The sequence below is a fragment of the Phyllosticta citriasiana genome (assembly GCF_038021145.1).
Source record: "Phyllosticta citriasiana strain CBS 120426 chromosome Unknown IWZ02scaffold_1, whole genome shotgun sequence".
NCBI classification, from domain to species: domain Eukaryota; kingdom Fungi; phylum Ascomycota; class Dothideomycetes; order Botryosphaeriales; family Phyllostictaceae; genus Phyllosticta; species Phyllosticta citriasiana.
The window spans coordinates 1,945,519-1,967,127 of NW_027117278.1; the positions used below are offsets into that span (position 1 = coordinate 1,945,519).

General features: G+C 54.4%; 9 protein-coding genes across 9 annotated transcripts; 5 read left to right on the forward strand and 4 right to left on the reverse strand.

The window, feature by feature from the left end:
* Window positions 1-402: 402 nt before the first annotated feature.
* IWZ02DRAFT_439888 (aminotransferase) lies at window positions 403-2,130 on the reverse strand. Its single transcript, XM_066766800.1, has 3 exons — window positions 1,826-2,130; window positions 764-1,760; window positions 403-698 (listed from the first exon to the last, which is right to left on the reverse strand). Exons 1-3 carry the CDS (start codon window positions 2,070-2,072, stop codon window positions 686-688), a joined length of 1,257 nt encoding a protein of 418 aa, XP_066627267.1. The 5' UTR covers window positions 2,073-2,130; the 3' UTR covers window positions 403-685.
* Window positions 2,131-2,265: 135 nt separating this feature from the next.
* IWZ02DRAFT_22570 (protein kinase domain-containing protein ppk32) lies at window positions 2,266-6,041 on the forward strand. Its single transcript, XM_066762887.1, has 4 exons — window positions 2,266-3,125; window positions 3,181-4,027; window positions 4,076-4,440; window positions 4,496-6,041. The coding sequence occupies exons 1-4, from the start codon at window positions 2,514-2,516 to the stop codon at window positions 5,558-5,560; spliced, it is 2,889 nt and encodes a 962-aa protein (XP_066627268.1). The 5' UTR covers window positions 2,266-2,513; the 3' UTR covers window positions 5,561-6,041.
* Window positions 6,042-8,191, forward strand: IWZ02DRAFT_22571 (major facilitator superfamily domain-containing protein). The gene is made up of 4 exons (XM_066762888.1): window positions 6,042-6,595; window positions 6,653-7,694; window positions 7,747-7,843; window positions 7,902-8,191. Exons 1-4 carry the CDS (start codon window positions 6,523-6,525, stop codon window positions 8,070-8,072), a joined length of 1,383 nt encoding a protein of 460 aa, XP_066627269.1. The 5' UTR covers window positions 6,042-6,522; the 3' UTR covers window positions 8,073-8,191.
* Window position 8,192: 1 nt separating this feature from the next.
* IWZ02DRAFT_22526 (putative tRNA splicing endonuclease subunit) lies at window positions 8,193-9,871 on the forward strand. The gene is made up of 3 exons (XM_066762874.1): window positions 8,193-8,496; window positions 8,549-9,183; window positions 9,233-9,871. Exons 1-3 carry the CDS (start codon window positions 8,390-8,392, stop codon window positions 9,706-9,708), a joined length of 1,218 nt encoding a protein of 405 aa, XP_066627270.1. The 5' UTR covers window positions 8,193-8,389; the 3' UTR covers window positions 9,709-9,871.
* Window positions 9,872-10,734, reverse strand: IWZ02DRAFT_22527 (uncharacterized protein). The gene has a single exon (XM_066762875.1). The coding sequence runs from the start codon at window positions 10,514-10,516 to the stop codon at window positions 10,034-10,036; it is 483 nt and encodes a 160-aa protein (XP_066627271.1). The 5' UTR covers window positions 10,517-10,734; the 3' UTR covers window positions 9,872-10,033.
* Window position 10,735: 1 nt separating this feature from the next.
* Window positions 10,736-12,047, forward strand: IWZ02DRAFT_22528 (proteasome maturation factor UMP1-domain-containing protein). The gene is made up of 3 exons (XM_066762876.1): window positions 10,736-11,010; window positions 11,082-11,505; window positions 11,572-12,047. The coding sequence occupies exons 1-3, from the start codon at window positions 11,008-11,010 to the stop codon at window positions 11,637-11,639; spliced, it is 495 nt and encodes a 164-aa protein (XP_066627272.1). The 5' UTR covers window positions 10,736-11,007; the 3' UTR covers window positions 11,640-12,047.
* Window positions 11,822-13,291, reverse strand: IWZ02DRAFT_22559 (ubiquitin-related domain-containing protein). The gene is made up of 2 exons (XM_066762884.1): window positions 12,411-13,291; window positions 11,822-12,351 (listed from the first exon to the last, which is right to left on the reverse strand). Exons 1-2 carry the CDS (start codon window positions 12,946-12,948, stop codon window positions 12,113-12,115), a joined length of 777 nt encoding a protein of 258 aa, XP_066627273.1. The 5' UTR covers window positions 12,949-13,291; the 3' UTR covers window positions 11,822-12,112.
* A 344-nt stretch (window positions 13,292-13,635) lies between these two features.
* On the reverse strand, window positions 13,636-15,135 carry IWZ02DRAFT_486772 (ribosomal protein S5 domain 2-type protein; the record flags this gene model as incomplete). Its single annotated transcript, XM_066769293.1, has 2 exons — window positions 13,636-14,734; window positions 14,879-15,135. 2 exons carry the CDS (start codon window positions 15,133-15,135, stop codon window positions 13,636-13,638), a joined length of 1,356 nt encoding a protein of 451 aa, XP_066627274.1.
* A 595-nt stretch (window positions 15,136-15,730) lies between these two features.
* Window positions 15,731-20,062, forward strand: IWZ02DRAFT_439898 (uncharacterized protein). Its single transcript, XM_066766801.1, has 2 exons — window positions 15,731-16,071; window positions 16,132-20,062. The coding sequence occupies exon 2, from the start codon at window positions 16,171-16,173 to the stop codon at window positions 20,029-20,031; it is 3,861 nt and encodes a 1,286-aa protein (XP_066627275.1). The 5' UTR covers window positions 15,731-16,071; window positions 16,132-16,170; the 3' UTR covers window positions 20,032-20,062.
* The last annotated feature ends 1,547 nt before the right edge of the window (window positions 20,063-21,609 follow it).

Sequence of the window (21,609 nt, forward strand, 5' to 3'; positions counted from 1 at the left end):
CAGTCTCGAGGGAGGCGTGGATACCCAGCAGTATGCACATAGGACATGGAAATCAACAACGGTCTGAATAAAACGAGCCGGGCCGCCACGAACCTCGCCTCTTTACATCGCCGTCCCTTTCGTCAAAACGGCCACAAATGCGCTTCCGCCAATCTCCCATTTCCCGAGCCTTCCCACGCTGAGATTCCGTCTTTCATTCTCTCGGCGACGTCGCAGCTTCCACAAATTGTTTTTTTTTGTGACTTTGAGCCAATGCCCTGGATGGTGGTGTTCATCAATGCCTTGGTGACAAGCATACTGTCATTCCCATTGACAAAGCCGCAAGGTGTGGAAGATTCGGCATTCTCAGGGTCAGTGGTGTAGAAGACTTGGCGTCTTCTGTACAAACAGCATGCAACTTCAAATATGATAATCTCCAATTGTTTCAGATTCATCGTGCACAAATCAAGCGCCAAGGTAGCCAAGCATTTACGCGCTCACGTTCAACCATACCACCCACTCGTCCATCTAACTTCTTTTCTAACGGCATTGCGCATCCAGCTTGACCAGAGAATGATAGCCAAACATAAGCTGCCCGCATGTTTATCTACCGAAATTCCCCACGCAATGAACCGAGGGATGCAGTTCGTATCGTCATAGGTTGCAATGTGATTTCGAACCAAGCTCAATTGTAGCAGCCATGTCGTTAGATCTTGTAACTGAAGGATACATTAGCGTTTTTTTGTTTTTTTTTCCCTCCCAATTTCACTTTGCGTAGACTTACCTCCACGGGTGTTGTTCATCGCCATATTGGATTCCCATGATCCAATCCAACATCTTCTTCGCAATGGGACCCGCTTCCTCACCCTCATTCAACCCACAGTCAACCAACCGGTTCTTCCAGCTGATCTTCCTCACAGGGCTGACAATGGCCGCTGTTCCTGCGCCAAACACCTCGAGCATCCTGCCCTCATCCGCTGCTTGTGCGAGCTCCTTCATTGTGAACTTACGCTCACTGATTTTCCAGCCCTCAGCCGTCAATCTCTCCCGGGCCAGCGCCAGGATGGAGTCCCGCGTTACTCCTTCGAGGATCGTGCCATCGAGCGGTGCGGTCAAGAGCTCCTTTTGCCCCGTCTCCTTGTTCTTGATAGCAGCGAATAGGTTCATGGTGCCAACCTCTGTCACATATTCCTCCTCGCCGAACAGCCACAGGTTTTGGTGGAAGCCGCGCGAAGCGGCTTGCATTTGGGGTACAATGCATGGTGCATAATTGGCACCAAGTTTCTTATCACCAACACCCCCAGGCCAAGCGCGCACAGCATAGTCGGTTGCCTCCAGAGAGACTGCCTTGAAGCCCGTGGGGTAGTAAGGCCCGACAGGAGACGCAATAACGTAGAGAAGCGCTGAGCCTGGGGGACCGACACCCAATGTGCGTTGCGTGCCAATTATCGTTGGTCGTACATATAGAGAGTAGCCACGGGCAGAAGGGATGAAGCGATCCTCGAGCTGGCAGAACTGGGCAATGAGGTTTGTGAAGGCTTCGCCATCGAAGGTGGGCAACGCAATACGAGCAGACGACTTGTTGAGACGAGCCATGTTCTTATCTGGGCGGAATAGGCGGATGCGGCCATCTTTATCCTTGTAGGCCTTCATGCCCTCGAAGGCTTCGAAGGCGTAGTGGAAGACACACGTTGCGGGATCCAGGGACAGGTTCTGGTATGGAGTTATCCGTGGAGATAACCAGCCCTCGGAGGCCGTCCACTCGATCGAGAGCATGTGGTCTGCATGGATAAGTGAGCTCGGCGTGGTCTAATATCAGGTACTTGTCGCGCCGCGATTGAGATACCAGTGAAAGTGCGGCCAAAGACCAATTCCTCTGGAGGCAAAAGGTCCTTGGGAGTTGTAGTCTTGGTGATCGACAGCTTGGAAGGGTCGATTCGCGCCAGCTTGGAGACCGAGGCCTCGTCGGCATGGGTGCTGCTGTAGGCCCTCCGACATCGCTGAACGGCAAAGAAGGCGGGCGCAGGGCGAGTTGTGCGGAGGGAGAGGGATCTGAGGCTGGCGAGCAGCGCGGATGATCGCTGTTGAAGCATTGTGGGTGTGCGGCCTCGAGTCGGGCCTGGTGGGGAGCAACAATGGAGACGGGGAGAGAGGAAGTCTGGAGAGATGGAAATTCCAAGCAGCGCGGTATGACTGGGTGGCTCGGAGACCCAATCGGAGCCGATCGACTCGAACCCTGCTGCCATGGGGGCCGATCCACCCATGCAACAATGCCCGCCTGCCAGATACATGTCTCCAATATTTACACCTCACCCCTCGCCACTGCTCCAGTCGCGTCGCCCTCTGTTCTTCCGCTTTGCTGTCGTCGACGTCGACGTGTGCCAAGCTCTTCCTGTCTTGGTCGTCTCTCAGGCATGCCGCAATGCTGACTGCTGGTCGGCCCTTACTTGTCCGCCGCCGCCGCCCTGTCGCTTGAAGCCCCCCAACTGCTCTCCCCTCGCCGCAGCTTGCGCGCCGCAGGTCAAACCCTCGCCATGGCTGCCCAGTTCTTCTCTTCTGCTGTCAAGTCATTGACCTCCAACATTGGCGCCAATTACAGTATCGCCTCAAGCCCGTCGACGACGTCGGGGCCCTGGAAGATATTCGATGCAAAAAAGAAGAGCACGGGAAAGGCCGTCTCCGTCTTTGTGTTCGAGAAAAAGTCTCTGGAACTCAACGGCGGCGGATTTGGCCCGAGATCCACGGCTGGGTCACTGAAAAGAGCGCACGAGGAAGTGGTTGAGCGTTTAAAAAAAGAAGTCAGCTGTTTGGCTCGTCTTAGGCACCCCAGTGTCCTCGAACTTGCCGAGCCCGTTGAGGAAACTCGGACAGGTGGGCTTATTTTTGCGACTGAACCAGTGACTGCGTCGCTTGCCGGGCTTCTCCAAGAAAAAGATGACCAGGAGCGATCTGGCGGTCCAGGTGGCAGAAGCAGCCGATATGTCGTAGAAGAGGATGGTAGCCGACGTCGTCGCGAGGTGGAAATCGACGAATTGGAAATCCAAAAGGGGCTCCTCCAAATTGGCAAAGGCTTGGAGTTTTTGCACGAAAGCGCTGGCCTTGTTCACGGCAACCTGACGCCAGACGCCATCTTTGTCAATGCCAAAGTATGGTTTGCGCTTTTCTAACTATCAGAGAACATGTGCTAATTGAGACTCATAGTCTGACTGGAAAATTTCGGGCCTGGGGTTTTGTAGTCCGCCCGAGAATTCTACGAAAGCCACCTCAGTGACACCTGTATCGCTCTCAGAGATCCTGAACTACGACCCTAGACTGCCGCGCTCTGTGCAAATCAACATGGATTTTGTCTCCCCAGACTTTGTCATGGATAACAACATCACTACTGCTGCAGACATGTTCTCCCTTGGCCTGCTTATCATCGCTCTATACAACTCTCCCCATCAGAGTCCGTTGGAAACAAACCAGAGCGCATCAACCTACAAGAGACTATTTTCCTCGTCGTCGTCTATTCCCACCCAGAACAACAACTTTCTGTCCAGAAATCCCTTGCCCCGCGATCTTGCCTCGAGCGTCCTTCCGCGTCTTATCACCAGACGACCAGCGCAAAGATTGAACGCTCGAGAGTTCCAGCAAGCGCAATACTTTGACAATATTCTGGTGTCGACGATTCGCTTTCTAGACTCCTTACCAGCCAAGACAGCGGCCGAGAAATCGCAGTTCTTGCGGGGACTTCCCAGAGTCTTGAACCAATTTCCAAAGTCGGTTCTGGAGAAGAAAGTACTCCCCGCCTTGCTAGAGGAAATGAAAGACAGGGAACTACTCTCCCTCGTGCTTCAGAATGTGTTCAAGATTATCACGATGATGCCATCCGGTCGGCGCGCTTTCTCGGAAAGGGTTATCCCCAAACTCCGCCAAGTATTCCTCTCCACTACCGGGGGCAAACCCGTGCAGGCCGAGCGCGATACTGCCAAGGAAGCTGGCCTCATGATAATCCTCGAGCAAATGCGTCTGATATCCGAAAGCTGCAACGGAAAGGAGTTTAAAGATGGTGAGTGCAGAACAGGAAATTGTTTGACTGATGCTGACCGCTACAAAGATGTCCTACCACTTATACAGCTCGCTCTTGAGTCACCAACTCACTCAATCGTCGATGCTGCATTGCGTACATTGCCGGTAATAATCTACGTTTTAGATTTTTCGACAATCAAAAATGAGTTCTTCCCCGTCGTTGCCAATGTTTTCGCCAAGACAACCAGCATGGGAATCAAGATTCGGGGCCTTCAGGCATTCAGAACTCTCTGTGGTGGTGGAACGGGCGAAGAAAATGGCGAAGGTCTGGAAGGAATGACTCTGGATAGATCAAGCCAAAAGCAGAACCCCGCTGTCCTTGACAAGTACACTATCCAGGAGAAGGTTGTGCCGTTGCTGAAAGCGATAAAGACAAAGGAGCCAGCTGTCATGGTGAGACTCCATTTCGATTCGACTCTACAGTTGAATATCCACTAATGCGATACAGATGGCTGCTCTCGAAGTGTTCCAGGAGGTGGGGAAGATTGCGGATTCCGACTTTCTTGCAATGGACGTGCTTCCGATCCTTTGGAACTATTCTCTCGGCCCACTTCTCAATCTACAACAATTCCAATCATTCATGACACTGATCAAACAACTATCGACTCGTATAGAGCAGGAGCACACCCGAAAGCTACAAGAACTTTCTACGACTAACGCCGCCTCCGGGAGCGCGACCGCCAACGACTTTATGTCTTTCGGAAACGGACCTGGAACTTCAACCAACGGCTTTGGTGGCAGTCAAAACGGCGGTGATGACGATTTCGAGAGCCTTGTTACTGGCAGGGGACCAACGAGTGGACCCATCGACGCGTTCGACGGTGGATGGGGCTCAAGCTCGCGTACAACGAGTCCGCCTCTATCTGCGGGCTTCTCACAATCGGTGAGCGGTCTGCAAAGCCAACCTGATGGCCCAAGATTCTCATGGAGCACGCCTCCGCCGCAGCAGCAAGCCTTGACCCCATCGCCACAAATGGGAATGGGAAATCGTAGACCGTATCCCGCGAGCAACATGCCGGCCATGACCTCGGGCAATTCCCTCAACAATTTTGTATCACCTCAATCACCTGCGGCAGGATCTGCGAATAGCCTCACTCAAACCCAAACGTTCTCTCTGCCGCTTCAACCCAGTCGTCCGTCTCAGAACACCCCTGGCTTCGGTGGCATGGGAACACTCAACCAAACAAAGCCACAGACAAACACAGGGGCTACAAACTCCTACTCCAACTCATCTTCACAGGGGAACAGCGCATCGATTGACTGGTCCGCTGCGGCTCGGCCAGTTAATCCCCCTACTGGCACCTCTTTTGGCAGAATGGGCCATGTTGGAAACGCGACGCAAAAGAACCAATCGCCCTACTCGAATTTCAGTATCGCTCCGCCTCCCATGGCTTCGACTGCGCAATCTTCCAGTGGAACATTGACAGGAATGAATCTTGGCGGCCAAAAACAAAATCAACCCTCGGGGCAGGGGGGCAAGTTTGGGATGGAGAAATATGAAAGCTTGCTCTAGGCTAATGGAGAAGCCCTCAATATGAGGCGATGCATTTGAAGCCAAGCTTCCTCGGAAAAACTAAAGACTTTGGCCATTCCGGATGACCGACCTGGCCTCATTCAAAATGGCCAAATCCACTGTGCCCCTCCTTCCTTTCACTCTGGAGAGCAACCAGCCACTCGGCAGAATCATGCTCTAATTCCATTCAATTAAGATACCAGATACAATTATCTTCAATGCCTGACGTACTTGGGTCTCATTTTACTAACAGTAACTCGAACAAAGTTTGCAGTGAGATATGCTTGCTAAGCCGATCCCGCCCAGAAAAGAGCAGGCTGACGGATCCATCTTAAGCTACGTCCCGGACTCGTCGATACATTATTTTGCGACGTGCTTTCGTGATTTCTCAACGCATCAAAGAGCATGTGCGGGAGCTGCCGTGGACGACACGGACTTGATCGCGAAAATGTCTACGCGACAAAAGAGGCTGGACCGGTGGCAGACATTCATGTGGAAGATGGAGAGGCGGGCATTGTTTTCGCTCCAAGATCCATAAGGCGCGGCCCGTTGGCGCCACCACGCCGTCGAATGTCGTGCGAGCACGCAACCCACTCGAGTAAGCTTCAACCGCAGCGAAAGACACCACCTCTCCGCGTTGCCAGGATTAGGGGACCTCTCAAGGTGATTGAACGCTGGACTGGAGCTAAATCAGGATGTTTCAGCGAGGGCGGCGGGCCGTTACTTTCCTCTCTGATCTAGACATCCAGAAAACGTGCCGATAATGATTGTTCGTCATTTCTAGCTTCGATGACCCAGACGAAGTCCCGTGTAGTTGCTGAGGAATTGTATTTGAGCGGGCCCCTTCACGATCGCTGCAGGAGGATGCGGCGCCTCCCCCAGTGCGGTTACTTGAAAGGCGCATTCGACGAAGATACAGTCCCACACCCCTGGTTGCACCCAAGTCTCACTGCTGAGGCAACATGGCAGATGTAAAAGAGAATGTGGAGCCGACGGATGTCGAAATCATTCAACCGGACAGAAGAATTGTGAAGCGTGAGTTTCTTGCAGCAATTATCCCACTGCATCACCAAGTAGCTAACAAAGATGTAGCCAAATGGTGTCGCTCGACACTATACAATGCCCTGATACTCGGAACTTGCAACCTGCTCGCGCCAGGCATTTGGGGAGCCATGAATTCGCTGGGCGCAGGTGGTGCAGAGAAGCCATACCTGGTTAACACGGCCAATGCACTCACGTTTTGTCTCATGGTCCTCTCGTGCATTTTTTCCAGTATAATTGTCCGAGCCATTGGCATCAAGTGGACCCTTATACTGGGCACAATAGGATACGCTCCCTACGCTGCCGGTCTCTACACAAACAATCGCTACGGTAACGAATGGTTCGTCTTGGTCGGTGCAGCACTGTGCGGTCTCTCTGCTGGAATCTTTTGGATGGCGGAAGCGGCGGTCGCGCTTTCATACCCGGAACCGTATAACCAAGGCCGCTTTCTAGGCCTCTGGCTCAGTTTCCGTCTCGGTGGGCAGATCTTGGGAGGCGCCATCAACTTGGGCATAAATGCTAAACACAACAAAGCGGGCAAGGTATCGTACACGGTATTCCTCATATTTGTGGCTCTCCAGGCATGCGCTCCCATTGCCGGACTGTTGCTCAATCACCCGCACCAGGTCCAGCGCAAAGATGGCGTCAAGGTACACCTCAAGATCACAGAGAGCAGTCTGCATGAGTTCAAGGCGTCTGGAAAAATGTTCATCAGCAAGAACTTTCTCCTCATCATTCCACTCATTTGCCAATCTGTTTACTCCGAGGCAGTCATTTTCACCTACCAGTCGCAGTGGTTCAGCGTACGAGCGCGTGCTCTGGGATCTTTCCTCTCTGGAATTGTTGCGTTGACTGCTGGAAACATTCTTGGTGCCTTCCTCGATCGCACAAACATCAGCCTGCACAAACGGGCCCGCTGGTCCTTTTTGGTCATCCTCGGGCTCCAAGGGGCTTGGTGGATTTGGGCAACGGTACTTGTCACCGAGTTCCATAGAACTCAGCCTAGCTATGACTGGGTCGACCCAGGTTTCGGGAGAGGATTTGCTTTGTTTATTTTTGTCATCATTGGGTTCCAGCTCAATTACATGTTTCTGTAAGGAAGAGCGAAGACTTGCATCTCGAGTCACGCTAACGGCCCTGGGCAGTTACTTCATCGTTGGTAACCTGGCGGGAGACGAAGCAGAGGTCATTCGGATTGCTGGCCTGCTTCGAGCAACAGAATCGGCAGCCCAAGCTGTCAGTGTAAGTCGACTTCTCGCCAACGAGACATGAGGCCCCGCTAACATGTTGGCCTGTGCAGTATGGTCTGGATAGCATAGACATCTTTGGGCAGGTTGCGGGTGTCTATTTGAACTTCGGGCTCTGGGGAATCTCGTTGTTTCCAGCCTGGCTAGTTATCCGACAGATTGGATTCGGTCTTGGAGATCGAAAGGTAGAGCGTGAGCGTGGACTAGCCTCACAGGATTCCTGAAGGTAGACGCTGCCAAATGAGAGTGAGAGCGGAATGAGCCTCTTGCGCGAGGCGCTTTGAAGAAGTGATGTAGATCGGAAAGACAATTAGCCACGGCCGAAAGTTGCGGCAATCTAGTTTGACATTGCCGTTAGAATGGTGACATGATGTTGAAATTATGTACCTGGTGTTGGTTGGGTACAGGGCACTGCGGCAGACGGGCATCGTAATTATTGTTGCCCGTCCCGGCCCTTCTCCGTCCCCCGACCCAGTCCAATGGGAATTTCTCTCCCCCGACCATTCCTGGTGCACGACGACTCATCTTGAGCTCTACCACCATGTCCGACATTGACGAAGAGGACGTTCCCCAAAACTCCAATCAAAATGCCGAGCAAATTGACCTCAGCGACGAGACGCAAGATTTCCGATTTCTGAGTAGCTTGTCGTGGGTCAAATCCAAGCAACAACCACACGCTTCTCTCACTTACTTGCTGCAGTATCACCGAAAATGGTGCCTCCGGACTGCCAAAGCGCGGCGAGAAGGACTTTGAGCCACACTCGACGTCGTTGCAGGCATCAGCGCTCGAAGCTTCGCGTCTCGCCATGCACGCCGCCATTTCCACTACCCGCATTCACAATCCCAAGAACCATGTCCTGGCGACTTACGATCCGGCATCGAACATGACATTCGTAGAAAGCATCAAGGGGCAGGCTTTTCGCACAGTCGGAAAATACGTAGATGGCAAGATGGCCCTGTTCCCGGAAGAAATGCTCTATTTACTCGAGCGAGGCTCCCTGGATGTGAGATGGCCCCCAACTGAAGATGAAGCCGAAGGTCTGCCCATGAGCTTGCAGGGCGCTTATGCGACATGTCTCGGAATGGAAGAAGCTTTTGGGGGCAACCTTAGCATGGAAAGATACGTCGTTTACGCTGGTCTGAAGAGAGCAGGGTACATTGTTACCCGCGCGGAGAGTTGGAATGGGACCAAATTGTTGGACGGGGATGGGGAAGCCCAGCAATATTCCGTGCTCAGTCTTTTTAGATCATTCTGGGGGCGTATATTTGGAGCAAGATCCAGCACGATATCTTCTCTTGGCCCTCTGGTTTCACCTGGACTCTATAGAAATATTGGTATGATCTTCCTATCGAACCACCACGGGCGCCTACTGACGCGGAGCAGGTGATGTTTACCGTCTTCTCGACGTTATCCCATTTCATGACCCAAGGGCAGCGGCCGAATTTTCGCCAAAGGAGAGCAGTGATGATCCTTTTCACATTGCCTACCTGGTGTACAAACCATCTCCTGGCTGGAAGAAATCTAGCCCTGGACTTCCCGACTTCCGCGTCAGCGTGATCAATGCTCGAGAAACAACGGTGCCGGCACTTCATCAGCTCAACGACCTTTTGGCATGCACACCGTATCAACCGCTTCCAAACCAAGGCCACGTGTATCAAAGGGTCAAGCATGGTTACCGCAATGTCATTATTGCTGTGGTTGATCAAGGCATCGTAAGCTACATCCGTGTTGCCGATGCCGGGTTTGGGCACCAAAAGCTCTACGAAAGCATTCCCAGGGGCGCAGGAGCGAAGAGAGGGGGCTTCAGGGGCCGTGGCCGTGGAGGAGGTCGTGGACGCGGCCGTGGTCGTGGAAGATAAACGATGTCTGAAAGCTTGATGGCGACGAAGTTCTCTAAATGCGGCCTTCCATGATCCTTCTACTGAGCCAGCGAACCACAAAAGCACTCGAGAGGGCAAGAGCTCTCATCAGCACCAAGAGAAGCAGCCGACGCGCACCTCCAGACATTCATGGAAGACCACGTCGGTCCAAATGGATCAGAGTGAAAGCCGCTGTTGATTACCAAGAAGAAGCATGGCAACCCGAAGGCTTCTAGCTCCTGGTCCAGCTAATTACACCAAAAAGCAGAATCTTAGCCTTCGCATGGCACTCGTGGGAGGTACATGTGCTTGAAATGGCAAACGCTCAAACGAGAATGGAAGCAGCCTTGAAGAGGACGCGGAAGCACTGGCCCACGCTGAAAAAGTAGAAGACGGTCCTGAGATAGGACTGGGCCTGGGTTGCATTGAGGGCGTAGACAATGTTGTAGCCCGTGCGGGCTAGCAGGAAGCTTGCGGCAAACCAATTGAGGCCATCGGAGCCTTCGACCTTGTGGAGGCCGGCCATGTTCCCAAAGACAATGGCGGCAACGAAGAGGGGCATGTTTTCCATGCAGTTTGCGTGGGCTGCCTTGAGGCGCTCGTAGACGGCGTATCTCTGGGGGCCGATTTTCTTGTTGATGGCGGTCTTTGTGGATTCTGCTCTGGGATTGACGTTTTCCCATTTGCTGACTTGGCCGTTGGTTGTGTAGATCAAGGCGGCGGCATGAGGGGAGAGTGCGACCAAGTAGTAGGCGGGTATGGCGGCAATTGACAGGTTGCCATTTTCGAGCAGCGACGTGAGAGACATGTTGGCTGGAAGCGTTTTCAGATGGCTACGCACAGAGCGCGCGACCCCTCTTTAAAAGCTGAGCGGAGGCTTGGTCGGTCTGGGGTTTCGGCCGCCGAGAGAGCATCGAACCGAGGTCGAGATGTGTTGAAGAAGTAACCCGACCAGGAACACGTCCTGTCCTGTGCGTCAATTTCTGGTACGCGCGTAGCATAAACATGACTGTGTATTATTTATTGTATTCTTTGCCATGAATTACTGCTTGGTCAGGTCTCCACTTCTCGAAGACTCAGCATGCACATGAAGACTGAATCGCGTGTGTTGACGAATCAGCCTGCCGCCTGGGCGGGCAGCGGGCAGCGGGCACCTCAGGTCTAGGGAAGCTGCAGCTCCCGGACAACAGAGCCTCATCATCCACCCACAACCAACTCACAATCAACGCACCAGCGCCGTCAACCCGCCTCCTCAACTGCCATAAGATCCTCACAGTCCATCTTCGCCCAAACGTCAAAATGGTACTGCTTAATCCGTGACTCCATGCTCTTGCACCACCGCACTGCTAACACGCCTTGTTCGCCGCCGACAGTCGCTCCGCATCACGCCTACACCTAGCAAGCCCTCGACGACGCCCGCCGCTCTGGGCGCGCCATCGGCACCTGGCGTGCACGATACGCTGCGCTCGCACATGGGCCTGACGGCACCGTCTGCCGTCGCAACAGCAGCCGCCCCCTCGTCGTCGTCGTCGTCGACGACCGCGACCGAACCCGAACTGCAATCCTCGCACCCGCTCGAGGCCCGCCTGGCCAAGTGGCGTGCCACACAGGATGCTCTGAAGATGGAGGGTCTCCGGCGCAACTTTGGCATGGCGGAGCCCATCCGCCGCGGCATGGAGCTCAAGGTTGTCAAGGCCGGCGAGTGGAGGCCTGCGCAGCTGGGCGGCGCCAGCGGTCTGCACAGCGATATTCTTACCGGCAGAGACGCTGAGATTGACTGGGAGGATGTGTTCAAGGGTGAGTACTTGCCATTCTGGTCCATCTCCTTCGTGGCATGTGCATGATACTGACGTCAAACGCTAGGCAACGAACTTCGTCCAGTCCCCGATTTCCATACCGAGATGGAGACGCGCATGAAGATGAACTGGTGAAGGAGCGTCACTCTTACATGAATAAGCCGAGTTGATAGATGGACATGGCCAACAACGGGGAAGAGACGCACATTCCCTTCGTGATGGGGCATGTGTATGGCTTGAAGAAGAAATATCTTGAGGCTTGTAACAAGCCGCCGGAATCTATCTGGCGGTCAAATGCCTTGCTGCAATGATGAAAGCCGACTATAGAGATTAAAAAGGAAGTGATTATGGTGGTCCCAACGCCGTGTGTGCCCGCAACCGCTGTACCATACGCCAACCTCGAGACCAGTAGGGGTGGAGCAAGCAAGTAGGCAAGCGTCCCAAGCCCATCCCAACTATTTACTTTTTTCCCGCGATGCTTCTTATGCCCCTCGTCTTGACCCTCTGCCATGTGACGCTCCAAAAGTCACTCTTCACGTCGGGGTATTTGCAAGAAGAGTCGCCGTTCCAGGCACCTCCAACGAGCACTCGCATGCGATTGTACAGCGCTACAAAATGATACAACGGCACCGGGCCGTCGGCTCTCCGTCATCGTCTGTTCGTCCACCGCCCTTTGCCGTCTTGGCGTCCTCCTCGTCGATTGCCTCTTGGGGCTTGACCGTCATGTGCACGACGTTGGGCGACTCTGTCTGAAAGCGACAATCCTTGAGGTGTTGCTTATCGTCGAGCATGCGGCCAAAGGAAATCAAACGTATTGAGCTGGGCGAGGTCGGACGGGGTTCCCACTCTATGTATTCCGTTAGCACAGATGGGCGCGCAGTCTTGGATGCTCCTTGGCAGGCTTACCCTCACGCCAGTCCCGCCATATTAACTCTTTGAGAGTGTAGACGCTGATGTTAAACGGGTCCATGTTGTCGGGCGCGACATTGCGCTTACGCAGGTACTTTTCGTCAATCTTGTAAGGATGACGTGCGCCACTCGTGAGCAGCAGAGTAATGACGACGACGGGCCCGGCGGTGGTGTCTGGCTTCGCGGCGGGCGTGTCCGAGGCGGGGCCAATGGCCTCGGTCTCTGATCGGACGACGCCGAGGGCAGGAGCAGAAGCAGTAGACGACGACTCTGGCTGGGCAGTCTTGTCCGGGGCGTCTGCAGGCGGCGGAGGAGGTGGAGGAGGTGGAGGCGGCGATAATGAGGGGTCGGTATCGTGGGCATTCGCGTGCGGCGACGTCGGGGCCAGATCGGTCATCTCGACAGAGGTGGAGGCTTCTTTGGAAAGGTTGTCGTCGTCGGCAGCGGCATGCGCGTCTTGGGGTTGGGACGGGGGTGGTGCGTCGGGAGAGGAAGATGAGGCTCTGTCGAGAGCTGGTGGAGGAGCGGCAGCCATGGCTATGGGGGGGGGCGTGGGTGGACTGGCAGAGAGACAAGGCACCGGGGGGTCGACAGGACAGGACAGGATTGGATAGGACTGGACAGGACTGGACTGGTGACAAGCGGCAGGGAAGAGGGCGGTCGGGGGTGGTGCCGGAAGTGATAACGATGGACGAAAGTGCTGCTGACGCAGACAGTGGAGGGAGGCAGGATCGAGATGCTACATGTAGCTAGGTTGGCCTCATCAGACGATCAGACGTCACAGCGAGCGAGCGAACGAGCGAGCGAGCAGACGGACAAGAGCGAGAAGAAGAGGTGGATGAATTGATGGTAAATTGATTGAGGTGCCCTGGAGTCGGCGGCGCTTGGCGGCGGGTCGTCGGGGCAGGCAGGGTGCGAGACGACTTGGACCGACCCACCGACGGGCGCAGACAGTGCGACGACGCTATGTCTCCCTCGACTTGTCTATGGTGCCGCGCTCCTTCAGAACCTCCCAAACGTCTATTGTATTCCTCCACCGTTCCTCCAATCCCTTCTCCCTCCAGACGTTCCACCCTTGCCCCAGCCCATCGCTATAGTTGCCGATCTTCCGCGCTACCACGGGGACGCCCAATCGAACTGCATCGCGTCTGGGGAACATGTAACTTGACCTTGCATTACGTCTTTCGACCCTTTTTGCGCTGTCCTTCTACAGACTGGTACATTACTGCAGCCAATTGCTGTATATCGCGTCCTTTTCTGCCCTCACTCCTTCCATTTCTTCTCGCACTCCAAGCATACTCACCCTGCCGACTGAACCATCGTCGCCGAATTTCCAACCCGACAGCACTTGCTCTAGGCTTGCAATCGTCTCTGATCTATCCTCAACCAGTAGGGCGACGGCGTCGAAGCCTCCGGCCCCCGGAACCACGCCGCCAATCACTCCAGGCACTTTGGAACAAGCATCGAGCAGCTCCGTCTGTTCTGGCGGCTCAATGGGCACGCCCGAAAGTTTGGACATTTCGCGAATCAATGCGCGGACGCCGTGGATGCTCGTTCGCAGGCCGTTGTAATCACGACTTTTTGTCTCGCTGAGCCGAACCAGTTCGGCGGCAAGGTTCTCGTTAGCTTGCTGGAGATTGTTCCACAGCTTGCCTGCCTGCTCGGGCCTCTCTTGTCGCCATGCGAGGACTTGCTTGACCATGCCTGGCGTCTTGGACCCGCAGTCAACATCGCACATGACGAGGCGGATGCCTCTGGGCACAGACACGGCCGACTTGGTCACGCCTGTGTCCCACCTTTTGGCGGGGTCCGTCTCGTCGACCAGGGCTTTGAGCGACTCGGCGAAGCCATCCGAACCTGCTTCTCCGAGAGAGGACAGTAGCGAGGGCGAAAATCTCTTGTAGAGACAGGATCCAAAGACAGCCGAGGCGACGTCAAATCCAGAGCCAACCTTGCCCTGGGCGGCGCAGTGGGCGGCTTGGGCAAGATTGTGTAGGCGAGACCTGCCCGAGTCCGAGTCGAGCGAGAAGACGGACTGAGGCAGATAGTGGGAGAGCACAGCGGCGGTAAAGGCCGTGACCAGAGCGGCCGACGAACCCAGGCCCGTCTTGTGGGCTTCCCACAGGGGCAGGTGGAAGTTTCTAAAGTGGTCACCGGGGGATTGGGTGTGCGCTGGACCTGAAGAGTAGTAGTCATTGTCGGCCAAGATGGTGATGGAGGCCGGCTTGATGCGGTGGGAGCTTAGGGGTGAGATGTAGGTGAGAGCATAGCTGAGGGCTGTCTCGACGAACGGGTTGCGGTGGATGGCTTCTGTTGCGCTCCTACACCAGCGGTTGGAATGAGTTGATGACGAGGGAGCGAGCAAAGACGGACGGAATGGCACAGATTGGTCTACACAAGGTACATGTACCGGCGTCCCTGACGAGGAGAAGCAGCAGAGAAGCGCCAGGGGGATGTTTACTTACGTTCTAAGCTGCGTCACCTGGACGCCGCCACCATCTTCGGCTAAGCGGTAGCCGTAGTCCCAGGTGGCGCCCACGAACTGCGGCGACTTGACAATGATTTCGGAGAGGCTGACGCCAGAGCCCGTAGGTAGCGGGCGGACGACAACGTGGATGCGGGCGCTGAGGCCAAAGACGAGGCCAGTGTAGTCTCTATCGAGCACGAGATAACCCCCGGCGAGCAAGACCTTGCCAGGCGCAGAGATGGCGACCGAGGCCATGGATCTGAATGCTGGGGATGGATCGTCGGTTACGATAAAAGGGACAATTGCAGCAGAAGGGGTTTCAGGTGCGACTGGCTGACGGGACGAGTCGGAGGGGTGATGAGTCAACGACGGGGGGGGGGGGGGGGGGAACTGCGTAGGTGGAGAGCAGGACAGTAGGAATTGAAGCTGCGATTGTGCGGCCTTTTTACCAGTATGATGATTATTGTTTTTTTTTTTTTCTTTTTTTTTTTTTCCTCCTTGTCTTGGGCCCTTGTCTTGGGAGAGAGACGTTGGCGGCGACTTTTCAATTGGGTAGGTTGTAGTTGTGAGTGAGGGCATCCCGTCGGTCAGCGTCAGGGCAGCGTTCCATTGCACTTGACCTCCCTCATCGACCACCTCAAACTGCTGCACCAGTCACGTGGAGTCCGATGTTACAAGGAATGGATGTAGTTCCCGGCGTCCTTCCTTCCTTGTCCCCGAAGACTGCCGAAGAGGTGCCGGCTTCTGCCTGTTCCCTTCTGGTTCCATTCCTCTTCCGTGATCGCCCGCTGGTTAACCGACCTACGGGTAGTTTCCATCGTTGCCGTCACCAGTCACACCCTCAGGTCTCCCACGCACTCAGCCTCCTACACACCCTCTTTTTCTTCCTCGGCCTCCCCCTCTTCCTCTTCAAGTCCATCCTCCTCCTCTTGTCATAGCTTCAATTGCCGCTTCTTCTCCCTTGTCAGGTCCAACTGCACCCAAATTCCTCTTCCAGACTTGACCCTCGCTTCGCGCTGCTTCTTCCGCTAGAGCTTGGGCCTTTTAGTCCGTCGCGGTTTTTTTTCTTTTTTCTTTTTTTTCTTTCCCTCTTCGCCACTACATCTTTGAATACCACCCAGATACGCGCGTTTACTTGGCGGCTCGTGGTCGCCAAATGAACCTGCATTTTTCACTTCCCTACATATCAAGGTTTGCTCTCTCAGTTACCTGCGCCCCAGGCATCCATATGCTGACAAGCTCACCCACCAGGCTTACCCTTTGGAGCTGAAGGGTTCCTCACCTCTCTAAATGGTCTTCAAGACCCTCAACCTCAGAAGCCTTAGCCTCGCCAAAACTATTACCCATGGCTACGCCCAGTCCGTTGTAGCCGCCTCTCAATCCTCCTACGCCTCCCAAAACTTTGGTCACGTCTCCGGCCGCTTCTCCAAGCTTCAGTCACATCAGGCCCAAAATGCTTACTCCGTCGGCACCTCTTCCGCCAAGGCGGTACATCCAGATCACCATGACTCTGGGTTAGCTGCATACTTTGAGGCATGGAACAAGCACCAGAAGCTTGAAAATCGGGAATGGCAACAGTTTCAATTCGCCAAGCGAATCGAGTGGAAACCTCAAGGCTCTACCCCTGAGGGCGTCGTCGAGGACGAGGGCTCGTTTAAACCTGCCGAAGATGCCGATGCGAACGCCACTGCCTCTCACGGTGGTCTGGACAGATCCTACAGCGCCAATGCCGTCGACGACTTCAAGCAGGTTGTTGATGGCAGGGCTGAGGCTGAAGCTCTCGCCCAGATTGATGAAGCCATCAACAAGGAAATCGAGCGCCGAAAATTTGTGTCCGAGGAATGCCTCGTTCAAGACGTCTCTGAGAACGCCAGCGCCCAGGAGTCTCGTGCCAAGTCTCCCGCCACGCCCTCGAGCTCATCGCTCAAAGAGTCGTCGCCTAAGTCTTCGGTTCCCAGCAGCCAAACATCGTCGTCAATCATTGAGTCCGAGGCTTATGCCGCTCAACTGGGGAAGCTCGCCGAGAACCACCACTATGCCGAAATCCCCGCCGTTTTCGAGAGCATGCTGGTCGCTGGCGTCAGGCCCACAGCAGCTGCGTACAATGCGCTTCTCGTATCGGCCATCCATTTGCCTCGTCACAGGCACCAGGTTGTGCCCAAGGCCCTCGATGTGTACTCTGACATGTTGCGGCGCCGAGTTCTGCCAGACGCCACGACCTACGCTACCTTGATCGAATTGCTTTCCGTCCGTTCTCTGGAAGTTCTGTCATCGAAGAAGGTCCTGGACGAAAAGCGCACAAGGTTCGGTGGCATGGAAGAAGAAGGCAAATTTTTGCTGCGATCTAACGAGGCAGATTTTGCCATTCTGCTCGAGGACAACTCCCTCAGTGTCGCGGTCAAGCTCTTTGACACGGCCTCGACTGTTCGTGCTGATTCCATCTTCTCCGAAACCACGTATAGGAAGCTCATTACTGCATGTGCTGAGATGGGTAGAGTCGAGGACATGGTTAGGATCTACACCCACATGGAAGCCCGCAACGTCCTTCCCCGGGCTGAAATGTTCGTTCCCATGATCCAAGCCTTTGCCAACTCCGGTGATCTTCGATCTTCGGTTGAGTGTTATGACGAGTACAAGGCTTTGGCGATTGCGAACGATCAAGGCCATAACGAGCTTGTCCGCAAGGATGACGATGTGTACGCCGCTGTCATCAAGGCCTACATCATCTGTGGCCGTGAGGAGGGGGGTCGAAAATTCCTCCTTAAACTCCAAGAATCTCTGGCGGCCCCCGACCGGCTCACTTCTCTCACCGACATCGTGGGCTTGAAGGCTTTCATTCCCGCTTGGTTGAACAATGGCTCCTTTGGGGTTGCAGTCGCTCACGCTCGCGGCGAACTTAGCAAAGACGCGCGGGTGATTGCCATGGCTGCAATTTGCGTCAGAGCTGCGGATCAGGACAAGACTGATATTGCTACTGAGGCATGGGAAAGTCTTCCCCAGTCCATGGAAATGACGGTGCCGGCCATTGCCATGGTTGCCATGCATGTTCGCAACGGGAACACAGATGCTGCTCAGCAGTTCTGGGAAGTCGTCGAAAAGGCACCCGCGACGCCATCACTTATTGAGCCTGTTACCATGTACGCTGTCGCCCTCATTGGCAGTGGACATGTCGAGCGTGGCATCTCACAGAGCCGCCGCATGTTTGCGCGGATCCGTGACTCCTTCAATGGTTCTAGCCCAGCAAGTGTGGATGTGGTCGAACAGATCGACGAATCTATCGAGGTCATGGGTCATTTCATGAGCAAGAATGGCATCACTATTGCTGCCAAGCCGAGCATGGACTTGCTCTGGACCATGGTTGAAAATGGCGGTCTCGTCCCATCAGTGGCCACTCATTTGCTCGCTGGCTTTGGTCCCGAATGTGTCGCGCAGCTCGGATGGGAAGACTTGCAACTTTTGATGCAAGTGCAGGCTGGTATGATTCTCCGTACATCGGCGCCCGATGTTGCCAATCAGGCCCGCTTCTCTCACATCCTTGAGGTCCTCATGTCTTACGGTGTTCCCCTTGACAAGCACACCAGCATAGTTGAAAAGGTTCTCATGAAGCTTGAGCGTTCCGACCTGGCTCAACGCTGGCAGGCATACCGCTACTCGACCATGATGTTCCAGCCATCCGTATTCCCGAGTTACGCCCCTGCCCCAATAACGCTGATGTCTGCCTACGAGGACAACTACGACCCCTATGCAGCGAACACCGACAATAAGGGATCTGTCGCCATTACCGACCTTCTGGACAAGCCTGCCGGCCGATCAGCGTCTCGCCTTAACGAAGCGTTGGTTAAGTTCAAGAACATGCGCCGCGTTGGCAGACATCCTCGCTACTTCACGTATTCCAAGTTGATCGCCGCGGCGGCCAAAGACGGACGTATGCAGGTCGCGCAGGAAGTCCTCAACGCTGCGAGGCAAGACGTTCCCTTCCAGCCGCAGCACCGAATCGTCAAGCATGGATGGATCACGATTCTAGACGCCATGGTTGCGGCTTGTCTTCAGACCGGCGACCGGAAAATGGCTGAAGTATACCATCAAGAGTTGCTGGACATGGGAGCAGCTCCATCGGCGAACACCTTTGGACTATACATTACTACGCTCAAGGAGTCTACCAAGACCTTTGACGAGGCATCTGAGGCGGTCAAGATTTTCCATCGTGCCAAGGCTGAGGGCGTCGAGCCCTCGTCCTTCCTGTACAATGCCCTGATTGGAAAGCTTGGCAAGGCGCGCAGGATCGACGACTGCCTCTTTTTCTTCCAGGAAATGCGCAACCTTGGTATCAGGCCGACAAGCGTCACTTACGGTACGGTTGTCAACGCCCTGTGTCGGGTCAGCGATGAGAGGTTTGCGGAGGAGCTCTTTGAAGAGATGGAAAGCATGCCAAACTACAAGCCTCGACCCGCCCCTTATCACAGCCTGATGCAATTTTTCCTCGCAACCAAGCGCGACCGCAGCAAGGTTCTCAATTATTACGAACGCATGCGCTCCAAGGGAATCGAGCCTACCGCCCACACGTACAAGCTTCTCGTCGACACCCACGCTACTCTGGAGCCCGTAAACATGGAGGCCGCCGAAGCTGTTCTGAAACAAATTCACGCAGCTGGCCAGCAACCCGAAGCGGTTCACTACGCCTCTTTGATCCACGCCAAAGGTTGTGTTCTACACGATATGGAGGGTGCGAAGAGATTGTTTGACAGTGTTTTCACCGAGCGGAAGGTTGCTCCACAGGCTTGTCTCTACCAGGCTTTGTACGAGGCCATGGTTGCCAACCGCAACATCCAAGCAACTGAAGAGTACCTTGAAGACATGAGACAGCGCGGTGTAGAGTTGACTCCGTACATTGCGAATTCCCTGATTCATGGTTGGGCAATGGCTCAGGACATTGACAAGGCTCGGAAAATTTACTCCTCCGTGCCAATGGAAAAGCGCGAGCCAAGCACGTACGAGGCCATGACCAAAGCCCTGTTGGCGGTCCAAGACCGTTCGGGAGCTCTGGAAGTCGTCAAGGAAGGACTTTCTCGCGGATATCCTACGGCAGTCGCAACTAAGATCAAGGAACTTGTGAATGGCGGTGTCGAGGGTATAGAGTTGACTCTTGATTAAAGTCGTTTGCAGACTTTTTTTTTTTTTTTTTCACTTCAGTCTCTTTATTTCCTCGTTCTAAACAGTAACCGCAAACCGGAGTTTTTGGCTTGGTTAGGGTCGATCAAGCAGGTGGTCCGAATTACTTGGTAGGCCCGCCTTTTCATTTGTACAACAAGACGGAGGAACTAGGTGACCATCCTCAAGTCGCTGTAGATCGCGTTTGTGTCCAGCGCCGGCGTTTTCGGCGTGTACCGCCGCAGGCTCATGCAGCGGCAATCTGGTCCCGGGGTATTTTCATCATGTGCGATCGGATTTCTGAAAAAGACAAATCCCTGTTCTGAAGCGGCTGGCCTGCGAGGGAACCCTCCTCACGCAGTGGTTGCGAAGCAGGATTGCTTTTTTGTGTTCTTTTTCTTCAAATTACATTTGTCTGTAATATACCCGGGATAGACCCATCTCCTCTCTGGTACAAGAAATAGCTGCTAAAGAGCAAAAGCTGTCAGAACTCCAAACTCCGCACTGCTGAGTTGTGTGACATGTCGGGAAAAGGACTTGCAATTTCTCGCACTAACAGCTGACACTTTGCACGCATACGTCTGTTCTTGGCCACCGCGAGCTTCCCACGTTCTCTTGCTAGACGGACGGAATCGGTTGATCGTTAATTCTGCTAGAGCCTTCGACTCCCTCGACGAAACACTTCGTTCCGCTCAACTGACGGAAAAATCTTTTGCGCAGTGACTGCTCTTGCCAGCAACTTGCAAGCACTGATCGCACGCTCAGTCGTCCTCACACAACAAGTCCTGCCCATTTTGTTTGTTCCAAGCAAGGACGAGAAATTGGAGGCTTCAAGGCAGGGAGGGAGGCCGAGATGGTGTGGTGCGCGAGCGCGCGAGCAACGCAAGGAGGACGGCGCACTATCACACGCCTCGCGTCTCTTCTTCACCAGAGACAACGCGCCGCGTCGCGACAGATGGATGCATACTGTTCTTCCTGGGGGAGCGCAAGGGAATGAGACTTGTAGCCGACAGACGCAAGGGAACGCACTTCGGGAGCTTCACCAGTAAGACGAACGGGACGGGGATGACGGCACTTTCTGCTAAACAACGACGTTCGCTGACCAGCAAAAAGACGCGATGTTCAGAGAAGATCGAGACGAAGATCGCGAGCGAGATCAACCTTACGTCTGTCGGCTCCAGCTCGTAAGAGAAGTCTTATTTTAGTAGTCCTATTCAGCTGTCACTTAGCCGCCGACTAGGACTAACGCACGCGTCAACTTGTCGCCAAGCACATGTCTCCATCAAAACCGTTGACGATTCAAGTCTCTCTACTTATATGCTCGCTTCGCAGCGGCGCCGTCTGAATAAGGCGCAGTCGGAGCATTGCAACTGTGCATGTATGCATCCATCCTCCCACTTGGTCAACCAAGAAGCCGTCTTCAGGCAGGGAAAAGCTCAACGCTCAGCTCGCACGCACCAATGCTTCCCCAATGCATCCATGTGTCCAGCTCAAAAACGTCAAAAAAAGAATTGTAAAAAAATTTCCCAAGCCGACAATCAATCGCAGTGGCGCGGCCCGCGTTCCTGCTGAAGTGGCAAA

Excerpts from the sequence above, each read along its gene's own strand:
- IWZ02DRAFT_439888 (XM_066766800.1), bottom strand. The coding sequence starts at position 2,072 with ATGCTTCAACAGCGATCATCCGCGCTGCTCGCCAGCCTCAGATCCCTC. Across the intron at positions 1,761-1,825 it reads CTTTGGCCGCACTTTCACTG|ACCACATGCTCTCGATCGAG; the intron begins GTATCTCAATCG and ends TTATCCATGCAG.
- IWZ02DRAFT_22570 (XM_066762887.1), top strand. The coding sequence starts at position 2,514 with ATGGCTGCCCAGTTCTTCTCTTCTGCTGTCAAGTCATTGACCTCCAAC. Across the intron at positions 3,126-3,180 it reads CCATCTTTGTCAATGCCAAA|TCTGACTGGAAAATTTCGGG; the intron begins GTATGGTTTGCG and ends TGAGACTCATAG. Across the intron at positions 4,441-4,495 it reads CAAAGGAGCCAGCTGTCATG|ATGGCTGCTCTCGAAGTGTT; the intron begins GTGAGACTCCAT and ends AATGCGATACAG.
- IWZ02DRAFT_22571 (XM_066762888.1), top strand. The coding sequence starts at position 6,523 with ATGGCAGATGTAAAAGAGAATGTGGAGCCGACGGATGTCGAAATCATT. Across the intron at positions 6,596-6,652 it reads GGACAGAAGAATTGTGAAGC|CCAAATGGTGTCGCTCGACA; the intron begins GTGAGTTTCTTG and ends ACAAAGATGTAG. Across the intron at positions 7,844-7,901 it reads CGGCAGCCCAAGCTGTCAGT|TATGGTCTGGATAGCATAGA; the intron begins GTAAGTCGACTT and ends TGGCCTGTGCAG.
- IWZ02DRAFT_22526 (XM_066762874.1), top strand. The coding sequence starts at position 8,390 with ATGTCCGACATTGACGAAGAGGACGTTCCCCAAAACTCCAATCAAAAT. Across the intron at positions 8,497-8,548 it reads CGATTTCTGAGTAGCTTGTC|TATCACCGAAAATGGTGCCT; the intron begins GTGGGTCAAATC and ends TACTTGCTGCAG. Across the intron at positions 9,184-9,232 it reads TGGACTCTATAGAAATATTG|GTGATGTTTACCGTCTTCTC; the intron begins GTATGATCTTCC and ends GACGCGGAGCAG.
- IWZ02DRAFT_22527 (XM_066762875.1), bottom strand. The coding sequence starts at position 10,516 with ATGTCTCTCACGTCGCTGCTCGAAAATGGCAACCTGTCAATTGCCGCC.
- IWZ02DRAFT_22528 (XM_066762876.1), top strand. Across the intron at positions 11,506-11,571 it reads CTGGGAGGATGTGTTCAAGG|GCAACGAACTTCGTCCAGTC; the intron begins GTGAGTACTTGC and ends GTCAAACGCTAG.
- IWZ02DRAFT_22559 (XM_066762884.1), bottom strand. The coding sequence starts at position 12,948 with ATGGCTGCCGCTCCTCCACCAGCTCTCGACAGAGCCTCATCTTCCTCT. Across the intron at positions 12,352-12,410 it reads ATGGCGGGACTGGCGTGAGG|AGTGGGAACCCCGTCCGACC; the intron begins GTAAGCCTGCCA and ends CGGAATACATAG.
- IWZ02DRAFT_439898 (XM_066766801.1), top strand. The coding sequence starts at position 16,171 with ATGGTCTTCAAGACCCTCAACCTCAGAAGCCTTAGCCTCGCCAAAACT.